This window comes from Pongo pygmaeus, chromosome 21, assembly GCF_028885625.2.
Source record: "Pongo pygmaeus isolate AG05252 chromosome 21, NHGRI_mPonPyg2-v2.0_pri, whole genome shotgun sequence".
Taxonomy (NCBI): Eukaryota; Metazoa; Chordata; class Mammalia; order Primates; family Hominidae; genus Pongo; species Pongo pygmaeus.
In genome coordinates, this window is record NC_072394.2 from 11033282 (window position 1) to 11055712 (window position 22431).

The following is a 22431-nucleotide window of genomic DNA, read 5'->3' on the forward strand; positions in this document are numbered from 1 at the left end:
TTAAGCTTTATCTTAAAAATGTTAAATGGACAATGCTGTTGTGAGTGAAATAAGATTTAGATCTAGAATGACAGGCTACTGTGCTTTTAGAAACAATTCTTTTTTTCCCATTTTTATATTATTGTTGGTTTAGAAACAGAAAGTAGAGTGCAATGGCCTGAGACTGGCTTCTGCTCATCAACTGTTCGATACAAGGCAAGTTATTTACATCTCCCACTCTTCAGTATCTGTCTCTGTAAAACGAGGAGGGTAACAGCCCCCACACTTCCCAGTGACATCCGAGAACCACATGAGATGCACAGCACGGCACCTGGCCCACGGTCAGCATCCTGTAAGTGTTGGAGTTGTGGCTATGGACACAAACAACGGCATGGCACACCTCGGGGTCTGTACCTTTCAACATGTGGTGTTTGTTTTAGGAGCTTACTGTAAGGTTTCAAATCACCACTCTCATAGTCTGTTTTCCTTCAAATACATGCACACATGAGTTTATGGGTTCTCCTTTATATATAACATTCTTTTGTCCTTATGTGAGAATAATTATAAGCCACAAAATTAAACACAACATGGAGAACCAATTTCCATTCTTAGCTAACATTGAGATCCTGAGCCTGTCTTCAGGAAAAGGGGCTTCTGTGAGCAGAAGTCGCCTATGAATAGAAATGGTCTGAAGATTGAAACTTAGCTAGAAATTGAAGCAGAAATAAAAGGACTTTACTTAGTGTAAAAGAAATAAAAAAAATTTTCTTAATTATTCCTGATCCAAACAATAACTTGTATTTCTAAGAGAAGGTTCATAATATCTTTCTCCTTTAAACTTCAGGCTTATATCCTTCATCTCGCTTGATAGTTCCAATTGGGTGTTTAAAAGTATCCTGAAATTAATGTCTAAAAAGAACTCTGGATTTGAGCTCTCTAGCACCCCAACAATCCATACTTGGTATGGCCATTAAAATGACCTTTTAAGTGTATAAATAAAACCACTTTGTTACCAGGCTTAATACTGTCCAGTGGCTTCCCATGCACTAGGAATACAGTTCAAGGCTCCACATGATAGAGTCCCTTCCTACCTCTTTGCCCACATTCCTCTACCATCCTCACCACTTTTCCAGGCCTTTTTGTTCTTGGAACAAACCAAACTTGGTTCTACTGCAGGGCCTTTGCACTTGCTCTTCCCGTGAGTTACAACGTACCCACCTCCAGATTTTCATGACTGGCTCTTTCTCAACATTCAGATCTCAGCACAAATTCCACTCTTTCAGAAAGGTGTGCCTGGCCTGCCCCACCTAAAGTAGCCCACTACCCAGCTCTCATGCCACACTATTACAAGGCCTGGTTTTATTCACTTTACACAAGCTGAAATTGCCTTATTTATCTGTTCACTGTTTATTCTCTCTACTTCATGAGAAGAGGGAATGCAGCTGTCTTGTTCACAATGTGTTCACCATGCAGAGTTGCTCAGTACAGATGAGTGAATTAATGAATGACACCAACTTGATTTTCTTCATTTGAAGGTTTTTTAAAACATGTTTGTAATACCCCCTTTTTCCTCTGGAAAATACTCTCAGGTATGTGATAATCTGTGTTCATTCATTTTGCCTGGTACCAAGTAATTTCTTTGACTCACTGGTTCATGTCATTCTTAACCTTGGGTATGTTTTTTTCTATTATATCTTTAAAGATTGTTTCTGTTACATTCATTCTGGAGTTTTCTTTAAAAACACAGATTAGAGTTGTATACTGGTGCTCTGAAAACTCTTTTAAATATCTCTCAGCTAATGTATCAACTAGAATGCCACCTTGTCAGAGAGCCCAACCCTGAAACGACCTTTTACTAAAGTGTGCCCAACACCTTCTGCCCCACCATTCTTTATTGCTATTTTTCATATAAGGCATGTAACTCACTTTAAATGGTAACTGCAACACTGCATGCTTACTCTTAAAGTGCTAGTTATTATTTTCTCCTTGTTTACTGTCTGCCCCATATTTAAGATATATAGAAGAAATTTTTGTTCTTGTCTGTCACAGTATTACTGGAATCCAGAAAAACGTGCCTACACAGAATGGGTTAGACTAATAAAAGAATCAATACAAAATAAATACCTCCTGGAATGAATGTGTGTGTGTATATATATAAAGTCTGAGTGCTTTTATTTCATGGAAATTGCTTTTGCTAGGTATTGCTTTGGGAATTCAGTGAGTTTAATTAAATATGCAAAATCTGTCCATTATTAAAATACTGATGTAGTAACTTAAAACCAAGTGGTTAATGAGCTGCAAAGCTCACTTTAAAAACAAGCTGCTCTGTACATTTCATATGTACACAATACTTCTTTTAATTGTCAATATTGATTTGAGTCATGAAAATTAAACTGCAGAAACAAACTTAATAACTTGATTTTGATGTTATTATTGTTACTTCTGGAATGAAGCCTCTTGGGAACAAATTCCCACTTGAAGTTTCCTAAATTTTTAATAAAAGACTAGAGAGTGTGACAGCTTAGTAACAGAATTTCAGGGATAGCTTAAGATATGGTTTGGATGTGTGTTCCCTCCAAATCTCATGTTGAAATATGATCCTCAATGTTGGAGGTGGGGCCTAGTAGGAGGTGTTGGATCTTGAGGGCAGATTCCTCACAAATAGCTTTATGGTATCCCATGGTAATGAGTATCTTGAGATCTGATTGTGAAAAACAGTCTAGGACCTCCTCCTTTCTCTCTTGCTTCCTGTCTCCCCATGTGACACACTGGCTCCCCTTCATATTCCACCATGATTGGAAGCTTCCTGAGGCCCTCACCAGAAGTGCTTCATGTAGAGCCTGTAGAACTGTAAGTCAAATAAACCTCTTTTCTTCATAAATTACCCAGTCTCTGGTAATCCTTTAGAGCAATGCAAACAAACTAACACAGCTTAATTCTACCTGAGCTCAAGATTCTTCTATACATCAGGGAACTATTTTATTTACAAAATGCTATTTCTCTTTGTATTTTATATCAGATTTTAAAAAGGGTGGAAGCCATGAGAATGTTAAGGAAACATTATTTAATGTGAACCAAATTAGTGAACCAAATTTCTAACTAAATTATTTTTTAGAATGTCATAAAAAACCATAAAAATAGTGCTCAAAACCAATATTTGGTGAAAGCAGGCTAGTTAGATAATGACTGTTTATTGATCTGCAGTCAGTTCAACACAAAATTCCCAGAAAGCTGGACCTAGATAATGCTTCCTTTAGTTGAAGTAAAATCATCATCATCATCATCATCATCACTTGGAAAACACACATTCGTTCTAGGAATATTTTGCTTAAAATTACTTGAGAAACCTGTGTTTGTTCAAAAAGGAAAAGATGACTAATGTATTAATACCCTCTGGATATTTGATCTGATGCATGAAATGCTTTCTGGTCTCTAGATAATTCCACATTTTCTATCTACCTTTCCCTCTACATTCAATGGCAAAATAACTGTTATGACTTGACTTCTCATTAAGTATACGACTAAGCATGAATGTTGTCTTTCTTTTTTAAAGAACAAAGTGTAAATCTATATGAAGTTATTTTAATTTTAATAGGTCTCATAATTGAGAAGTTATAAATTGATTAAAATACATATTTAAAATTAACCATAAAATTTATGAGAAGGATGGAGTTCACTTACTGTCATTGCAATATCACTTTCAAAATCTTCTATTAAGAAAATGTTTAAATTGCGTAGAACAGAAATGGAACAAGGAAGAAAAATTTTAAAGTTATCTTTGATAAATGGGTTATTGAAATAAGACTCAGTGACACTAATAAGCTAGTACCTGAAAGAGAGAGACAGAGAGAGACAGAGATAACATTGCTAATGCAATCAGCTCATTTACTTTATAAAATGAATGCTCTTAATTGGAGATAATAATTTCATAACTTACCTCTGCATATTTTAACTTCAATGTTTTATGCATTTCTCGAAAACGACTGTAACGCCTGAATACAGTCCATGTCTCATCTAGGACAGTAATCTATTAACCAGGAAAACCAAAATGAATAAGCATTAAGAAGCAAAAGTCACTAAAATTTTTCAAAAGAATTTAAAAATTAAATTAACAAAAAGTGATTAGCATGTAAAATTTCTCTAGAACTGAAAACATTAATCTAGCTGAATAAATACAACTTAGAAATAATAAATGTACTTTACTTAAACATGCAGCTTTGGCTCTCAGATCTTGTTATAGGCAGCTTGTCTATGTAAAGTGAAGGGCAGATGGTCATCTCTTAATTGGTTATAAAAAGTGTCCCTTTTTATAGAAACACTTTTAAAGAAGAGGAGGTGGAAGAGGAAAAAAATCTCACTGCATCTCAGTCATTGTTAGTATAATAACACAACAGTATATTTTGCTTTTTTTCAGAAGGAGAATAATCAATTCAGCCTTTAATAGCCTAGGTGGAGTGGAAACTCTGTTGCACATCAGCTCACATATGACAGGTCACAGTGACAAGAAGAGGCAGGTGGACCACATGGACCACATCAGCCTTTACAATCACACCTAAAGCAGAGGCCAATGAATCTCCAATTCCTTTCTCCACTTCCCACCTTTCTTCTGAGCTCCTGACCCACATACCCAACTTGGCAAATCTTTCCTTCCATGTCACCCAGGAAACTCCAATTCAATTTGTCCAAAACCATACTCAACATATTCCCTCCAGTCCCAGCTCTGGTGTTCTCCATTTCAAAGTATTGTATCACCACCTACCAAGCAATGCCAGCCAGAGATGCTGAAGTCATCCCTGACCTCCCTTCTCTTCCTATCCCTGCATTCAAGCAAGTGCTAAGTCTTGCTCCTTTTGCCTTCTAAACATTTCTTAGAACTTTATCCCTCCATCCTTTGCCATCAGCACCATTTGACTTTAGGCCTTTGGGTCTCTTGTGGACTCTGCAACAGCATCGCCCAACTGTCCACCCCACATCTGCCCTCTCCAATCCCTTTTCTGCATGACTGAAAACAGATCTTTTAGAACTCAAATCTAACCATTTGATTTGGGAGGTGACCCTCCTTAAGGGGAGCTTCATGCTGCTCAAAGAAAAAGACCTACATTTTTTAACCTCCCCACAGCAGCCTGTCTGCAGGCCCCTCCTGCTAGGGGTCTTCACTCCTGCTGCATCCCTGAATGCACATATTTTCTGCCACCTCAGGGCCTTTGCATGTGCCATGCTTCTTTATGGAATATGAACTTGCACATAAGGGAAATGCTCTTCTCAAGCACAATAATTCAGCCTGATTCTTCCACATGTAAATCATAGGGCCATCAGTAGAAAGTAGAAACAAGAAAGAGAGAAGACACAGGTGGGCAGCTTTGTAAGGAGGAGTGAGTCTGAGTCCCACCCATTCTTTGATTTACTCACTTCCCAAAGTGGCAAATGAGATGATCTAGGGTGTATGAGGATGTACGTTTTTAAATTTTTCATCATTCTGGTTCTGTACTCATTTTTTACAATAACTTTTCAATTGTGGCAGGTTTCTTATGAGTTTCCTTGAAAAAGACATTTCCATAAGAAAACAAAAGTGAATGTATTTACAGAAAATCATTACAAACAAGAGTGCAGGTGCTCTGCAGCTGCAGTAAGCATTTAAAGCTGGTAAGCACGTCACTTGAGCTTGGGAAACCCTGCTCCTGGCTGTGAGGCTGGTTGGCCTTCCTCTCTGGCTTGCTCCTCCTCAGCAGACCCCACTGAGGCACTGAGAGCAAGGCCAGCACAATCAGTGAGGATGTGGGGGCTTCCTCCGGCCCACAGCCCAACAATCCACAGTCTTGGCTGGACACAAACCAGGTGGCAAAGACAAAACTGGAGCACAAGTGGGCCCTGCTGCCTTCCAACATGGCATGCTGCTGACTGCTTGCATGGAAAAGCCCAGGAAGTTAATGGAACCACTCCATGACCTGTGAGTAGTAAGATGCAGGATGTTTCACAGGTGAGACTATACTATACTGGGACTCGAGATTCCTCAGAAAGCCACCTCCAGAAGCCTAGGTTTCTCACATTCCTCAGACTCTGATGTTCCTGGCTCTCCCTCCTTCTCCTGAAATGCTTCCACTGCACTTCTTGGACTCAGGGGCAATCATCAGCAAAATCCCCCAGGACCTCAGCCTCTTCTGGAACATCCCTTTCATCTTTGCTGTAACTGAAACCCGGCTCTCCCGTGAGGAAGCACTTCCCCGGCAATGCTCTCCAGCCGGGACTGTCTTCTCCCCCCACACTGTTCATCCTACCGTGCTGGGATGGAGGTCAATACTCTTGCTCTTCACTCCAACTTCCAAATAACTGCTTCTGTATCCTTTCTGAAATCTCTACTCTGTGACCATAGTGCTTTCTGACCCTGCCGCTCTACCCTCCTCCTTGCAGGCAGCCATTCACCCTGGTTGCTTCCCCAATTCCTTGAAGGTTTAGAGTCTGCTCACTGTCACTGCTTCAGCCCTACTGATCTCCTGCATGATTCTTGGTAATTTCATCAATCACCCAGATGATCCCTCCAACACCCTGACCTCTAATGTCCTTTTACCTCTGCCCTGGTTTCTTCCTCACTCAACTTGAAAACCATGAGAAATCCTCATAAGCACAAAACCTCAAATCTGTCCCACTCTTGAAATTCTCTGGACAAAAATAAATCACAACTCTTGTTAAAACCAACTGTCTGCTCACTCCCTGCCCGCACCTGCCCAGCAGAATGGGGCTGAGGAATAACACACCACCAAACAGACTGATCTCATTTTAAAGTCACAATTGCCACCATCAAGTCCACCTCTGATGACACCCACCAATCATGCCACGTTTTCCAATTCTGTGCACTCTTCCATTCTCTTACAAAATGATTACTCCTCTTTGTCCTCAAGTCTTTACCACCTCTCTCCATCCTCTCAGCTGACAGCCTTAAGTCCTTAAAACAAAATTCCAGGGAACAATGGGAAGAAATTGATGACATCAAAAATTTTTCAGGAATTTTGTTTTAATGGAAAGGACAGAAATGGAGTGGTAGATGGAAGGGAAAGGCAAGTCGAAATGGGAGTTTAAGATTAGAGAAATAATGGTGCGTTTAAATGCTCATGGAGTAATGTGACAGAAAGGAGGCTGTGTTGGTGCAGGAGGGAGGAGAGAAAATTGTTAATTGCGGTGTCTTTCAGAAATCTACTCACCATTCTACCCAAACCACTCTTACCAAGGTTAGCAATGGCTTCTGTATTGCTAAATCCACTGGTCAATTCTTGGTTTTGATCGTACTCGGTCTATGGGAAGGATCTGACGTAGCTGTCTGATAGCGTTCTCCTCCTTCAAACATCTTTTTCATTTATTTCAGCTTCCACTGCTACACTTTTATCTTAGTTTTCTTTTCATCTGGGATTTCTCATCTCCCTGACCTCTAAACATCAGAGTCCTCCACGGCTCAGTCTTGAACATGTTTTATTTTCTACCTGCACTCACTGCTTTGGTGACCTCATCTCATCTCACAGCATAAATTTACATGTGGATGACTCCCTGGATGCCCGTACCTCTCTCCTGAACCCAGACTCGTATATCCTACTGCCTACTTGACAAGCTGGCCTACTCAGATGTCTAATATGCATCTCACACTTATCATGGCTGCACTTAACCAAAATTAATCTCATCCAAACCTGCTCCCCTTCCCCATCTCAGTAAATGACAATGCTATTCTTCTCCCTGTTCCATGCAAAAACTCTGGCATCATCCTTGATGTTTGTCTTTCTCATTCACATCTCACATCCAGTCAGTCAGTGAATGAGCTTGCCAAGCTTCCAAAATAGAATGAGAAAATGACCATTTCTCACTATCTCCACTATTCATATGTTGGTCCAAACACCATCATCTCTTGCCTGGATTATTTTTAACAGCCTCCTAGTTGGTCTCCTTGCTTATAGTCTTACCTCCTTCCTTCATTTTTTTCTCAACACAGGAGCCTAAGTGATCTTGTTAAACATTAAGTGTGATGGGGCCATTTCTTTGCTCATATGAAGCATCCTCATAACATGTCCCATCTCACTCAGGGTATGAGTTCGAGTTCTTCCAGTGATCTACAAGGATTTCTACAATCCGTCTCCTCCTTGGCTCTTCCACAACCACTTTCTTCTTTGCTCATCTAGGGTATACCCAAGATGCTACACAGCAAGTATGGCCTTAGAGACTTTGCATATGCTTTTCCTCTTTCTGGAATGTTCACTTCCCACATTTTCACATGACTAGCTCCCTCATTTCCTTCAAGTCTTTGCTCAAAAGTCACTTTCTTAGTGATGTCCCTGTTGGATATCCTATCTAAAATTGCATCCTCTTTTTTCCCATTCAACACTGCTTACTCTTCTTCCCTAATTTATTTTTCTCCTTAGCACTTCTGATTACCTAACATGGTCTGGATTTACTAATATATCTTGTTTCTTGTCTCTCTTCCCCTCTAGAATGTAAGCTCTAAGGAGAGCTAAGATTTTTACCTGTTGGTCACTGCACCTTAGAACAGAATTTGACACATCACAGGCATTCTGAAGAGTTGGAAGGGGGAGCCCCCAGATGGACTTGTTTTAAATATACTCTGCCTCTTAGTGACAATGAATCAGTAATGGCTTTTTAAAATCTGTGTGTAGGCCTCAAACAAAATCAGGATAAAGGAACTGGACACTCAGCTTGTGCGGCTTTAGCCTATGGTGTTTTCCTCTTTGTTGCTTTCACAGCTAATTAATGTTGCACCATTTTTTGAAATCTCCGAATAGTGAAATGGTACTTCAAACCTGCCTCACAATTTTGGGTATCATTCTTCTTTCACAAAGTGGCCCCAGAATAGTGCCCTTATAAGTGATACCAACTTCTCTAATGAACTGCATACACCAAATGCTGGGGAGAACATGATGATATAGCTAAGTGATTTCCTAGGCAATAGATATAAAAGGCATTTGGGCACAAGATGACAAGACAGCAAGAAGATAAAATCCCCGTCTAAGAATGTTCCCCCAAAAGCATCCAATACACCCCCTTCTGCCTTAATACCACCCTCCACCCCTCAGTGCTTATAATAGAAGGTGGGATGCTACCATTGTGTGTGTGTGGAGCTGGGAGGAGAAAGAAAGACGGCCCAATGTGGAAAGAACTTAGCCTGCCCAAAGCTACCTTCTCTATGTACAGTTAAATCCACACTTAACATTGGCAATAGGTTCCTGGAAACTAACTTTAGGCAAAACAACATACAGCCAAACCACATTTTCTCATCAACGCTGTAAAAAAATGATGTTGAATGAAATGATGTCATTTGAGGACCTGCTATAGTTGGTTTGCTTAAAGTTGCAGTTTCCAAGAACCTAACAATGATGTTATAAACTTACTGTATTCCTCTGAATTGAGCTTAATGAGGTCAGTAAAGGTATCAGAGGAGTCTTTTTGTGACTCTTCTGGTGACTCCAGGAATCCTACCATTAATGACAGAGAGGGGACTCTCTGGAACCATTAACCATGTATATATAATAAGGTCTCAAAAATGATGAACAATGAAAATCATTACTGGCATATTTTGGGTAGTGATTTTTGCCTCTTACCTTACTTGATATTTTAATAAACTCACATACAGACCTCAATGACTTCTGCCCTCGATATTTCAGTTTACTGTCTAAACCAGTGGTTAGCAGCATCAGCTGCACTGGGGCACTTGTTAGAAATGCATGCTCTGAGGTCTCACCCACAGCTCCTTCATCAGAAACTGTGGGCTGGGGCCCAGCAGTCTGTTCTGACCAACCCTCCAGGGGACTGTGATGCAGATTAAGGTCCGAGCAGCCTGGCTATAAACCACTGGTCATATTGTCACTTCAAAATCAGATGTCTCACTACCCTCCCAGGCCAAAGCCCTTAGTGCGGCATTTAGGGACTTTCCTAGGCAATCCCAGCTCACAGTGAACTAAAAATCTCACACCCCAGACAACGTGTGAATAAAGAAATATGGCATATTTGTAGGTCTTCTGAAGGGTCTTCTGAACGGCCTCCTCAACCACACACCCCTTTCTGCACCTGGAGAGCTCCTGCTCAGCCCCCAGGGTAGGGTCCAAACCATGATTTTTCCTTGGGCAGCAGCCCCATTCCCACTCCTTTCTCCCTGGAAGAATCATTTATTCCATCCCCTCCATGATCCCTTAGCATTTGGTTCACACCATGATTAGAACACACAGCACAGGATATTAATTACATAATTAATGTTGCACTAATTGATTTATGTAACTAATACTAATTATATATCTCTCTACTTAGGAGATTTTAAGCCTTCTAAGGGAATAAGCTATTTGTCTTTGGTAGTAACTGGGGTGGGGTGGGTGGACTCTCATTGCAGAGATACACATTTACTGAGCTCCTACCATGTGCCTGGTACCATATTACATGCCGGTAGTTTTCTGAGAGACATACTTGACATTATTTTACTTTTCAAATTAGGTAAGAGTTCAGGCTTGACCTCAATTGGTAAAATAGAAAGCATGGCCTACTGGAGTCTTGGTTGCTGTTATTCTGTTCTGGTGGTTTCATTAAGGTTCACATAAATCAAAGATTATTGAATTAGTTACAATAGTATGACTGTAAAAAAAACTGCAGAGAATATGGTGCACTCTCAATATATTTGTAACACGAGTTCATAGTACGGCATGAGAGATTTAAAAATTCTTCACTCTTGAGATTTTCACCTGAATTCAGGCTAAATATGGGGATTAGCAAGGCTCAAGCTTCCCACTTTATATAACACATTTAATATCCCCTTGTCTATCAACACGCAAACAAGAAGAAGATGATGAGTATCACCAGCAATCATATCAGAAATGGTAGACAAGGCAACTGTATGTATGATCACCGCACAGGAAAAGCATTAAATCCTTTCCCTTGAATGGAAACACCCTATGCCTAGAGCTGAGGATCTGCTCATAGGAAGCTTGAGAAAAAATAGACAGAAAGGCAAAATTAAGAGACAAAATTAAAGCCCTCTTCTGTCCCAAATTAAAATTGGGCATGAAATGGGGTGCTGATGCAGAGGGGAGGAACAGAAGATCAGTACAACAAATAAGTCGGACCAAAACACTTAATTATTTTATTTAATGTTGAGAATGCAAGATATCATTACTGCATATATTTGAGGAGCAAATTCATTACTTCTCTCCCTCTGAGTGGTCTCACTGATACAAATCCTTCTTTCCTGGGCCATAAAATGATCAAGCGCAACTTAAACACCATAAACATGTCCTCAAGATGGACTGAATTTACTTATAAACAATTCTCAATTGAGTGCTTCCCACAAATTTATGTTATATACTTATTTTGCTGGTTTAAGGATTGCCAGTGTTAAGATCTGTCATCAGTAGACATTTGGTTTGTATATTTAGCGGTGTGAAGAGGAGAATCAACAGTTTTTCATTCAAGGAATCATACTCCAACTGGCTGCCTTTAAACAGTTCCTTGTAGAGTCCTCTTCAGTAATATTTTTTAAAGCAACATATGGGGGAGCTACCTCAAGCATATTTTTAAAAAATCCTTGTAATTAGTATAACTGCTTAGAAGAAATAGTCTAATAGCAACCTAATATATACTAAAAAAAGTTTTGTCTGATTTTTGCAAAATAAAGCTTAGGCAGTGACATAACTTGAATATGTTTGAGCAAACAAGAAATATATTCCTAATGAACATGTCTGTATATAATAATAACAAGCATTAATGGATAAGGTTTAATTAAAATCTCCTTACATACTATAGAAAATGAAAATTAATTTATACTCTCCCAGCTGGTGGGCCTCACAGTGGAAGAGACAAGATGCTCCATGGAGTATGGAAAGAAACTATTGGTACTTCTATTTCTTTTTTTTTTAATCTTATTCTTTCTAGATCTCTACTTCTGTAAGTGTGTCCTAATAAATACTATGTACAGTTAGCAAATGTTACACTATCTAAACAGATAAAGATCAATATAGTGGGTGTGCCTGCTCAATAAATTTTCCAGTGATAGCTATGTGTGATTTGAAAAGTTTAGGCTCTGTGACTCTAAGCTGTGGCTGGTAAAAGATGCATGCAGGAAGGCCTCAATGTTTCCAAGAGAGCAGGGTCTAATTCATTAACTAATTCTACTGAAAGTCTTATGCAGCAACATAACTATGAGTGTGTCTGAGAAAACATGAAATATATTCCAAATGTATGAATCTGTATAGTAACAAGCATTAGTATATTAGATTTCATTAAAATCTCTCAGACAACTGTTGCAAATGGTACTAAGCCAGAAGTAGTAAAAGAAGCCAACACCTCATTAATCACACCAATATCCCAGAGAGATCACAGGCTGCCATCTGATTGCTCCTCGACGTGATCTGCCTCTGCCATCCCCAAATCTTTCTGAGGACAGACAGCGCCAGTGCTTTCTGATTTCTGTGGGCATGCACACCCCATAGGTGCTGACTCTGCCTGGCTGTCTTCACTGTGACCTCTTCCTGGTCTCCTAGCTCACCTCCTTTCTCTCGGATCAATTACAGAGGCTGGACTCCAGGTTAGTCGTCCTGACACTGGGAGACCAGCACCTCAAAATCCCTGACTCTCTCAGCCTTCTGGTGGGGCCCATCAGAACAGTCCCCCAAACTGAGTGCCTGTGGTGTCAGCCTGCTCTCCTCGGTGCTGTCCTGCACTGCTGAAGACAGCCGCCTAGGAGGATAGAATGAATTTACACTACAGGTATGCCGTTTTAGCTCAGCAGTCACTCCTACTTGGAAATCCTTCCAAATTCTATTCTCTGCGATGAGTATTTCAAACTGTTCTAGATTTTTCCATCCTTATAATGAACTCGGTTTACTGAGATGATTAGAGTCACCTAAGATCAACTCCGAGTATCCTTTTAGCACATTTCAAAATGATGCTGTTGCTACATTCATTTTCCTTCCTTCAAAACCTCTTCATCCTCACTTAATTTTCCTGATTCACTTCTACCTGAGAGGAGAGCCCCTCTCCAAGGTTAGCCTCCTTCTGCACTGCTTCCTATTACCAAGTTATCACTTGTCCTTCTTTACCCTTGGGCCTCTGTCTTTGTTGTTCCCATTGCCCAGAACACCTCCTCTCTCGTCTGCACTCACTGAAATCCACCCCTCAGTCTCAAGCAAGCAAAAATGTACATCTGCCTTGATGTCTTCCGATTATGCCTCCATGAGCCCATTGGCTCCGTGCTGCTCAATTTTTCTCACGTGTTTCTCTTCCCACACTTAGTTGTCTCCTGAATGGATGAACTAGTTATTCATCTTTCCTGTTCCTTGGTATCCTGATGCTTGTAGTATGGTCTTTAAAAAAATTATATTACAGGTACCAAATATTTGTTAAGCAATAAAAGAAATAATGGAGACAGTGGCACTCACAGCCTCTCTTCAATATACACTTTTCTGTTACATTTTCTAATTACTTTTTTGTCCTGAAGTGTGGGCAACAGTGTGACCTGCATTATAGTCCTTTTCTGACTTATCTGTAACTGTTTAAAGGTTTTAGAAAGTAGGCATTAAGGGACGTAAGAGGACAAATTGTAAAGCAAAGAAAGAGAAAATCTCATTTACCAAATTCCCTTTAGAGAGAACATTTATTTAGAAAACATACTGTGATAAACAATTTTGGGGTAGGTAGGTATGAGGCTCCTAAAAGACACATTAAGAAACAACAGATAGTCTCTAAACTGCCTTTAGGAGGGTGGGTCCTGTTAACCTACACAGTCTGGGGATAAAGGCTGAGCCAGTAGGCTGGAGCTGAACTCCTAGGCTTAGTAAGGTGGCAGCACTTGGAGCTCCCAGGAATAGCTAGGCAGGAGGAATGGAAAGGCTGGTGCTCTTGGGAAAACACAATAGTCTAATGGGGTATTTTAAGTTATTTGCTCTGAGATATATCTGCAATGTATCCCCTCCTCTGGCTCCATTAGGGACACTTTGGGAACGTTCACAGGCTTCTCCTTCTGGGGAGCCCAAAGGAGGGCAGAGCTCTGCAGCCAGGTGAGAGCAAAGAAAGAGAGACTCGGTCAGCAGCCATCCAGGGACACAAGGCAAGGGAACAGCTGCCATCCGGACCATGTCCACAACTGTGTAACAGTTCCTAATCCAAGCAGGCTTCCCCCTCCAGTGCAGTGGGCCCTGTGAACCTGAAGCTTGACCAACTGCAGAAATTCTGTCTCAAAGGTACTTGAGGGAAGAAGCTGGGCCTCTGCAGGAAGAGCCTGGTTCTAAAGACAGCACATTGCACAACGAAAGGGCAGTCCTCGATCTGCCCGTCTGTGGGTAACACAAATGGGAGGTGTATGGAGCTTGGTGAGTAAAGATTCCTGAAAGCAAGGGAGCCGCTCAAATAGGAGATTCTACAGCCATCCAATTCAGGAAAATCTCAGACACATTTCTATGCAGATGCATCACTGACAAGTACAGAAAGTGCCTCAGAGCCTCAGGCTTGTAAACCTGGTCCAAACCTGGTTTGCTAGGAAGCAATGAGCCTAGTGATTGACTCCCAAATTACACTCACACTCGAGGCAGCTATGAAGTGCTGCTAAGTCCAACAGGGCTTTCAGGCTGGCCCAAATCCTGCCTTTTGCAATAACCAGAAATAATGACTTCCCGATGCTTTAACTTCAGCATCTTCAAAATAGGCTGTAATACCACTTATTTCAGTATACTTACCTCACAGGGTAGTTTGAAGGTAAATTTGATAAAATGTGTGAAGGCCCTGAGAATCTGGGAGATGGGGGCCTTTAAGTCCAAGATTGTCACTGATAAAGTGCTTCCCCCTCTGCCAACACCTCTGTGAAGCAGGTGAGGAATAGGGGAACTTATTCTACTTTAACACAGTGGGAAATTGCGAGAATGACAGTCTAAGCAATTTTCCTTTAAATTACTCAGATATTCCGAGGCAAACCAAGGAATGTAAAGTCTCCACCAGTCATCATGAGATAATAAAATAATGAAAAGCTCTGAATTAACTCTGACTTGGATCCTGACTTTAGCCCAGTAACTTATTAGTTGTGTGATTTTGGATAAATTACTCAATTCTTTCAGGTCCCGATTCCTTCATCTGTAAAATGCACTCATGATTCCTAACCTGCAGATGAACTTAAAAAATGCGAAGAGACTAGGCACAGTGCTTGGACACTCAATAAATGGTGACTCCTGGCACTGTGATTCTGTTCTTAAAAAGGCGTTATATTATTCATTACTGAAAGGTAAGCGTATCCGTGGGTAGCAACTGCAAAAAGGAAAGTTCAAATGATTTTAAAACAAATCTTATTCTAGGAAGAGATGTAAAACTCCCAACATTCTGAAACCAAGGAAGGAGGAATACTAATATAGTCTTATAATAGAAAAATAGAAATTTGAGTGAAATGGAAATTGAAGGCATGACCGTAAAGTAATAACTGCTTTTCTTCTGTGCTTGTAACTCAATCTCATTTCCTCTTAGTCACTTCTTACACAGGAAGCATTTACTTTGTGAAGATAAATATGGCTGTCCAAGGAAGGGCAATATAAAAGATCAGTTGGTTTGTGTGAAAACTGGGGAAGAAAAAAAAAATTTTTTTTCACTTTTCAGTAGAAGACTGAAAGTTTGCAAAGAGATGGGAGGGGTGATAAATTTTTAAAAAATCCTAGGATAAAATGTGATTCTTCAAGTCTTAATGTAGCTACTTTTACTTGCTATTTATGTTTTAAAATAGTACAGAATCTGAAGATTTAAATCTAGATGGACATGGCATAAGCAACACTCCATTTGTCTCGGCCGTGCTAATACACGTGCAGGGAGATAATCCATCAGTTACTAATAAGCACAGATTCAGACGCCAACACTCTACAATTTCTGAACATCTATATTCTATCAAGTAGGGAGTATTTCCAAAAGATGTATCTGTACAGAGTTTATCTAATAGACTGGAATGGCTCTTATTTCTGTTCTGCCAAATAAAGAGAAATTTCTTGGACTGCAAATGTGATTGCTTGAATTCCCAAACTGCAATTTTTCTAGGCATTTCTTCTTCATGCTTCCTGGCAGGCCAATCTACCATCAAATTCTTCAGGTTTACCAAAGCCTTAACAACAGCCCCAGTTTACAAAGTACCCATGACTTGGTCAGAATTCAAGGCAAAAAGTTAAAACATACACAAAAATAACAGTAGATTTTGAAAACAGGCAAGGATTTGAAAATGACCATTATCTCTAGGGCAATACTAAAATATAGCCTCAACTTATAAATGTGTAGAAAGTAGTGATATTTGGAAGGTATATTAAAATAAGTAAGTAAGAGAACAAGTATGGCTCAGTGTACTTAGACCTGACATGAACATTAGGTATCTTGATCTACTAACTAGCTGTGTGGCCTTGGGCAAGTCATTCATAATTTCCTAATTTGTGAAATACAATTACTACCCCCATTTTGGTATATTCTCCAAATTTGTGGAAATGTCTAGCAAAATGCCTTGGGTAAAGAAGGTGCTTGATAGATGTTAGCTTCTTTCCTTGAAGAGCTGCAATTGCCTACAGAGATCAGTCAAGAACGAAAGGCAGTGCGGTCCAGTGCGTGGATGTTAAGCGAGAGCATGGGTCTACCATACTATCTGAGAACATCCAATGGTGCTATAGAGGATGGAAGCAGCTAATTAATGTTAAATACAGCCAGTAAATAAGCAAGAAGCTTATGAGGTATAGGCAAATCTCATAGGATCTGTCAAAACAGATCTAGGACAGTAAGCAAGTAGCCTGTGAGGTACAACAAAATTCCTAAGGTGTGCAAGATGTGTTAAACACAGGCCACAGGTTGATAAACTGTAAGACATGCCAAAGATAGAATAATTTTAAAAAACCAAACATGATGGAACAGACGAGAATGTTACTTAGGGACAGAAAGGGAGGGAAACGCTACCTCATGATATGCACCCTCTGGGATGACAGCTAAGTCCCCCCTGAACTGACCAGCCTTGATGACAACCAGCCTGGGTCCCATCCTGGTACCATACGTGCTCTACTGGAGAAGTACAGGTGAAACCCAGGACTGCTCACAGCAGATGGCTGGCTGGATGTGCCTGTGCCTGCTTCCTTTCATGGAGAAGGTGCACTGGCTCTGGGCACCCTTTGTCTGCCACGGCCCCTAATCTAAAACTTCACTCTGGTCCTTGTAAGCACATAGTAAGTACGAAAAGCTGAGATGACAGAGAGGGGACAGATGAACTAGTTGTGACCAGGGGTCAGATAGAACACTCGGCCCACCTGCTAGCCCACCCTCAGGGTGCCACCTACCCCTCCTTCCTCTACGTCTCTGTGTGCTTTTGAATGCTCTGTGAGCCTTTCTGTATGGTGCAGTTGGACTCTGAGCGTCCCTGGAGGCCACCATGTATGTCATCAAGGTGATTTTCTCCATGACAGGAAATCCCAAGGTCTATGGCCAAGTGGAGGGCACACACCTGCCCTAAGAGGAGCTGCTGTTCTGCCCTATGAGTGCTGCCTTGCAGGAATGTTGGCCCCAGTTCCTGCTTTTACTGACTTTTCACAGGATCTTGGCAAATCTGGGTTTCTATGTCAGGTCTCCCAAGTTTTAAATACTGACAATTCATGCAAAATTTAAAAAATCTGTTCAGGCCAACAAAACCCCATATCCTCCACCACCAGTTTGCACCTGCTGCCTCGGGTTAATATTGTTCCACGACTTTGTCAGTCGCTGGCCCCACGGTGCCTGCCATGTGGTTCTTCAGTTGTAAAAACAAGACCCAATTTGAACTGCTGCCCTGCAGTTTTGCAATTTACCATGTTTCACTTCAGGGTCTTTTAAGTTCAGGGAGGACCCAGCAGATGATATCTCTTGGCCCTAAGTGTCTAGGGCCAGACTGACTGAAATTAGAAGGGGGAGCTCACAGACCTAAATTCACACAATGGAAGAGAGAACGGCTGCCACTGACTGGGGTACTTGATAATTATTAGCAGATGGTCTACAAGTTTTCACTGGAACACTTCCGTGAGGTTATACATCCTCGTTATCATTCATTACTCGTGTTTTCTCTGCTTCTCCCTCCTTCTCAGGCCACCGATCAGGAGTCAGAGCAGAATGAGAACAAGAGGAGACTGTTACTATGGCACCTAAACAAAACCCAGATGATTAAAATCAGGAAAGCCTTTGTCCTGGACATCATGTGTGTGACCTAAGTTGTCTGTGTGTAGTTCTGCGTTTCTTGGGTCTCTAAGTGGACAAAAGTGATACTGGCCAATGGGGCTGATGCCCTGCAGCCATGTGAGAAAAGGCAGGCACCTGGGAGCGTAGCTGGAATGCAGAAGGCTCCTTAGAGGAGATAACAATGGGACACGTGCTTCTATGAGCAAGCAGCTGGAGAGTGCCTGGCAGCCAGGCCAATGTCCAGAGGGTGGGCAGGGGGCATACAGGTCTACCCCTCTGTTAAGGAAACCCAAGACAAAACAGATGTACCCTGCGGGTGCTGAACTCAGCCCAGAGCCAGGGCATGGGTATGCTGGAGCGCTGGAGGGTGGTGCTGAGAAGGCGGGAGGGAAGGTGGGGAGGAAGGAAGATGGGGCATGCTTGGACTCGGACACAATCAAGAAGCTCGACTCGCCCACACTCTCCCTGCATGACTAAGAGCCACCAGCCACATCACGAGGATGAGCAAGGGGCAGAATGGCTCATCAGCGACTGACTCCATCAGTGTGGATGGAGCATGAGGAGCTGGGTGGGGATGGGGGGGAGGTTTACAAAGGGCACATGGTCACTCAGTCATCACCGAAGCTCCAGACAGGCTGTGCCTAATGAGAGCACCTGTGGCCAGGCTAGCATGCATCACGCTGCTGGGTGATCCGCTGGGTGACTGGTACCAGTTAGGCACGGGGTGGGCACTGGGGGGGGGGGTCTGTGTCATATAAGACTGACAAGGGCCCTGGGAGCTTGTATCCACAGGGGAAGACCAGCAAACAAGACAATGACTGAAAATAACCAGACTGAAAGCAACACGACTGTGAGCTGTGACCTTGGCTGGGAAAGAAGGGAGTACCCCTGGTGACAGGATGGAGAACAGGGCAGGGGGCACTACTGCAGATGACCACTCAGAAAAAAGATGAGACAACAAACTCTTCTGCAGATTACTTCCAGATTTTACAAGAATAGAAACTCTCGGGAAACAAAATAAGTGTTGGCTTATTTCTTTATGTTACTCTGTTGACATGTAAGTTAAAATGCAAGGGATTTCAAACAATGCTGGAAACACCAGCTTATTTCTATGACATGAGTGTGATAGTCTCTGCTCGTCTTAACCATCAATTTCCCAGGCCCGTGTTTTGTGCTATGCTGAAATGTGATTTCAAAACTAAATTTTACCCACTCTGGTCTTAACTAACTGAAAATGGCAAGCATAACGCAGTGTAACTGATGCCACGTGTCAGTGACTGAGAGGCATGCGAAGTGGGGTTGTAAGATGACTGCTGTCATCTGGTTAATGGCATTACTTGTGGCAGGTGCAGCTGAGCACAGGCACAAATTTTACAGCTTCATTCTGCTGACCAGCAGGTGACACACAGCAATTTTCAGCCTAGAACGTGCTGTTCTCAGAGAGAAGCCAGACTGGCACTACTTCAGCTTCCCCACCCCATCTCTATCTCTGCCACCAGTCAGCAGGACATGCATCTGCGGATACAGTCCCAGATGGATGTGCTACTAGGACCCAAAGGAAGGTACAGCTTCAAGGGTAACAGGAATTGATACTCTGACCCAGGGGTTCCTGGGAGGAGTAAAACAAAGTGGGGAGAGGGGCGATACCAAAATGATAACCTTTTATATCATCAGTTAAGAATATTAAAACAAACACCAACAGGAAAGAAACGAATACACAAATTGTGACATATCTCACATAACAGTGGGATGCTATTAATATAAAGAAACGAATTACTGTTATACTCAGCTACATGGGTAAATCTCCAAAACATTACATTAAATGAATGCAGCCAGACACAGAAGATAAATGCCGTCGGATCCCCTCTCCATGGTGTGCTAGAGCAGACACGACTAATCTGTAGGTGCAGATCAGTGCTTGCTTTGGTGCCGGAACATGGGTGCTGACTGCAAACGGGCACCAGAAACTTCTGGAGAGCCTGCAAAGTTCCAAATCCTGAACAGAGGGCTAGTTACATGGGTGTATACATATGTCAATACTCATCAAACTACACTTAAAATGTGTGCTTTCATTGTATATAAATTATGCCTCAACAGAGTTAATTTTAAAAAACTAAATGAGATCAAACAACAAAAACCTGTCTACTTATATATCCTCACAGTTATTTCATAAAAGAGTTGTTTTTAATCCCCCCAAATAAAGCAGGTATAGAAGACAGTCCTTTTGAATTAAATAGATTTTGGTTTAATGAAAAACTCTATTATTCTCATTTTAAAGACCAGTGGTGGAAACCTCCTCAGGGCCCAGCAGGGGTCAGAAGATGAGCATCTGGGAACCCCCGTTGACTTCCTGCCCTCCCTTGAAATCATACGCCCTGTGTCCTCCCTGGAACATTCCCTTAACAGGCTCCTGACTACTTCACGTGGCAATGGGCAGACCAAATTGGAGCTCCCACACTGGGGATTAAAATGAAAATGGCCAGGAAGAAGTAATGATTTCAATGACTAATGAGTCCTACCTAAAAAGAGGTTGGCAGAAGAGCGCAGGAAGCAGGGCGGCTGAGGAGGGTGAGGGGAAGATGACAAAGGAGAACCCGGGCAGCTACACCCCTGGCGTGCTGTCTCCCTCCCGGGGCCCCTCAGGCCTCACACCACGTGGACCCTGCTGTGGTCACACAAATCAGCTGGGACCCTAAATAAGCTGGCAGTGACACCAGCAAGCTATACAGCAAACAGGGGTCTTATATCAGGGGGTGTCAGACCCTGCCCTGCTGGTCAAAGAGGGCACAGCATCTCACTGCGTGTACTCAGGACCATCATGCGGGATAATGAAAAACAAAAACTGATTTTTTAAAAGAGAAGCAGCAAAGATTTTTCTAAATTATAAAGTGTAATAATATATCTATGTATGTACATTAATGTTAAATCTCCCTTCAAAAAAGCTTAAAACTGAAGAGAATAGTCTCTTTTAAAAATAATACTTTTTACCTTAGCCTCCTTAAATAGCCACTGGTTCACCAAGAGAAGAATTTAGTAGTAGCCAAAATATTACCATATATTACCATAAGCATGACTATTTGTTCTAGAAAACGGGGCCTATGCATGAAATGTCCAAATGACTGAGAGAAAAGGTCAGCAATCTAAATTTTAAATTCCAAATGCTGAGGGCAAGCAAACAACCAAAAAGAAAAAAAATCCCAACAAAATCCAAAACTCTCATAAAAACTAATTGTACATCAAAAGTCATTAAGGGGACCTCACAGTAAAATCTCACTCATCCCATTTTTTATTTCTTTTTAATAACAAACACTTACCCAACACTTAGTATGTGACAGGCACTGTTTCAAGCACTTTACACATAGAAACTCATCCACTCCTCATACCAACCCAATAGGGTGGGTTTTATGATTCCCATTTGACAGGTAAGGCACAGCGAGGCTGCGTGACCTGCTGAGGTTGCCTGGAGATGGCAGGATATGAGGATTGTGGGGGCAGGGGGAGGGGATGCTATTTAGAAGCTACCTCTTTGCCTGGAGCGAGGCTGTTTTTGTTGTTTTGTTCCAGGGAAGGCCTGTATATTCACATCATGTCTGTTTCTCATACTGCCCCATGACAAGGTATCCATATAGGGTGGAGGGCTTCCACACACCTACTTGTGAAGGTATTAGGAGGCCCTGCCTAAACAGAGAACTAGACATTCTCCAAGTTGGTGCTAACACATTCCTGGTGCTCATAATTATAGCACCTAAGGACGAGCAGAAAAAGGAAGTGGAACAATTACATGCTTTAGAACTTGCTTTGAGAAATGCAAAGAAAGCAGAGCTCTGTGGATTTGGATTTTATGTATCTTGAAGTGATCGCCTAGATTCCATAAGGCCTCATAGAATTTTCTGTATTTGGTTTCTCTAACTTGCATGGGCAGTAGCATCTTCACAATTTTGGCCAAATCTGCACACCACCTGATTATTATTTGCTTGTAATTTTTATTTCAATCAATGCAGTTTTTAAAATATTAAATATCTTCTTATCTGAGTTCTATACATGAAATTGATTTAACAGTTATATTTTATTAACACATTTATCTGTTGAAGTAAAATAAATCCGTATACCAACTAAAATCATTGCGTGTACTTTACTGCTGTGAGTTCTATGTGCTGGGGAATTCTAATTCTGAACTAATGGAAGCCAGTCTTCACTCTCTAATTTAAAAACACGGTCATGATGCAAACACAACTTCCGAAATTGTTTTTATATTCATGTATAATCACATATATGTAC

At 41.4% G+C, this 22431-nt stretch overlaps 1 protein-coding gene across 9 annotated transcripts in view; it reads right to left on the minus strand.

Annotated features, from left to right (window-relative positions):
• Positions 1-22431, minus strand: part of KIF16B (kinesin family member 16B) — a 299792-nt gene that overhangs the window by 62897 nt on the left and 214464 nt on the right. For 8 of the 9 annotated variants that reach the window (XM_054467129.2, XM_054467128.2, XM_054467127.2 and 5 more), the window contains one exon: positions 3917-4006. The exons of the other annotated variant lie outside the window; for it this stretch is intronic. In XM_054467129.2, the coding sequence (XP_054323104.1) occupies positions 3917-4006 (90 nt within the window). The remainder of the gene's footprint in view (positions 1-3916; positions 4007-22431) is intronic. 9 annotated transcript variants of the gene reach the window in all.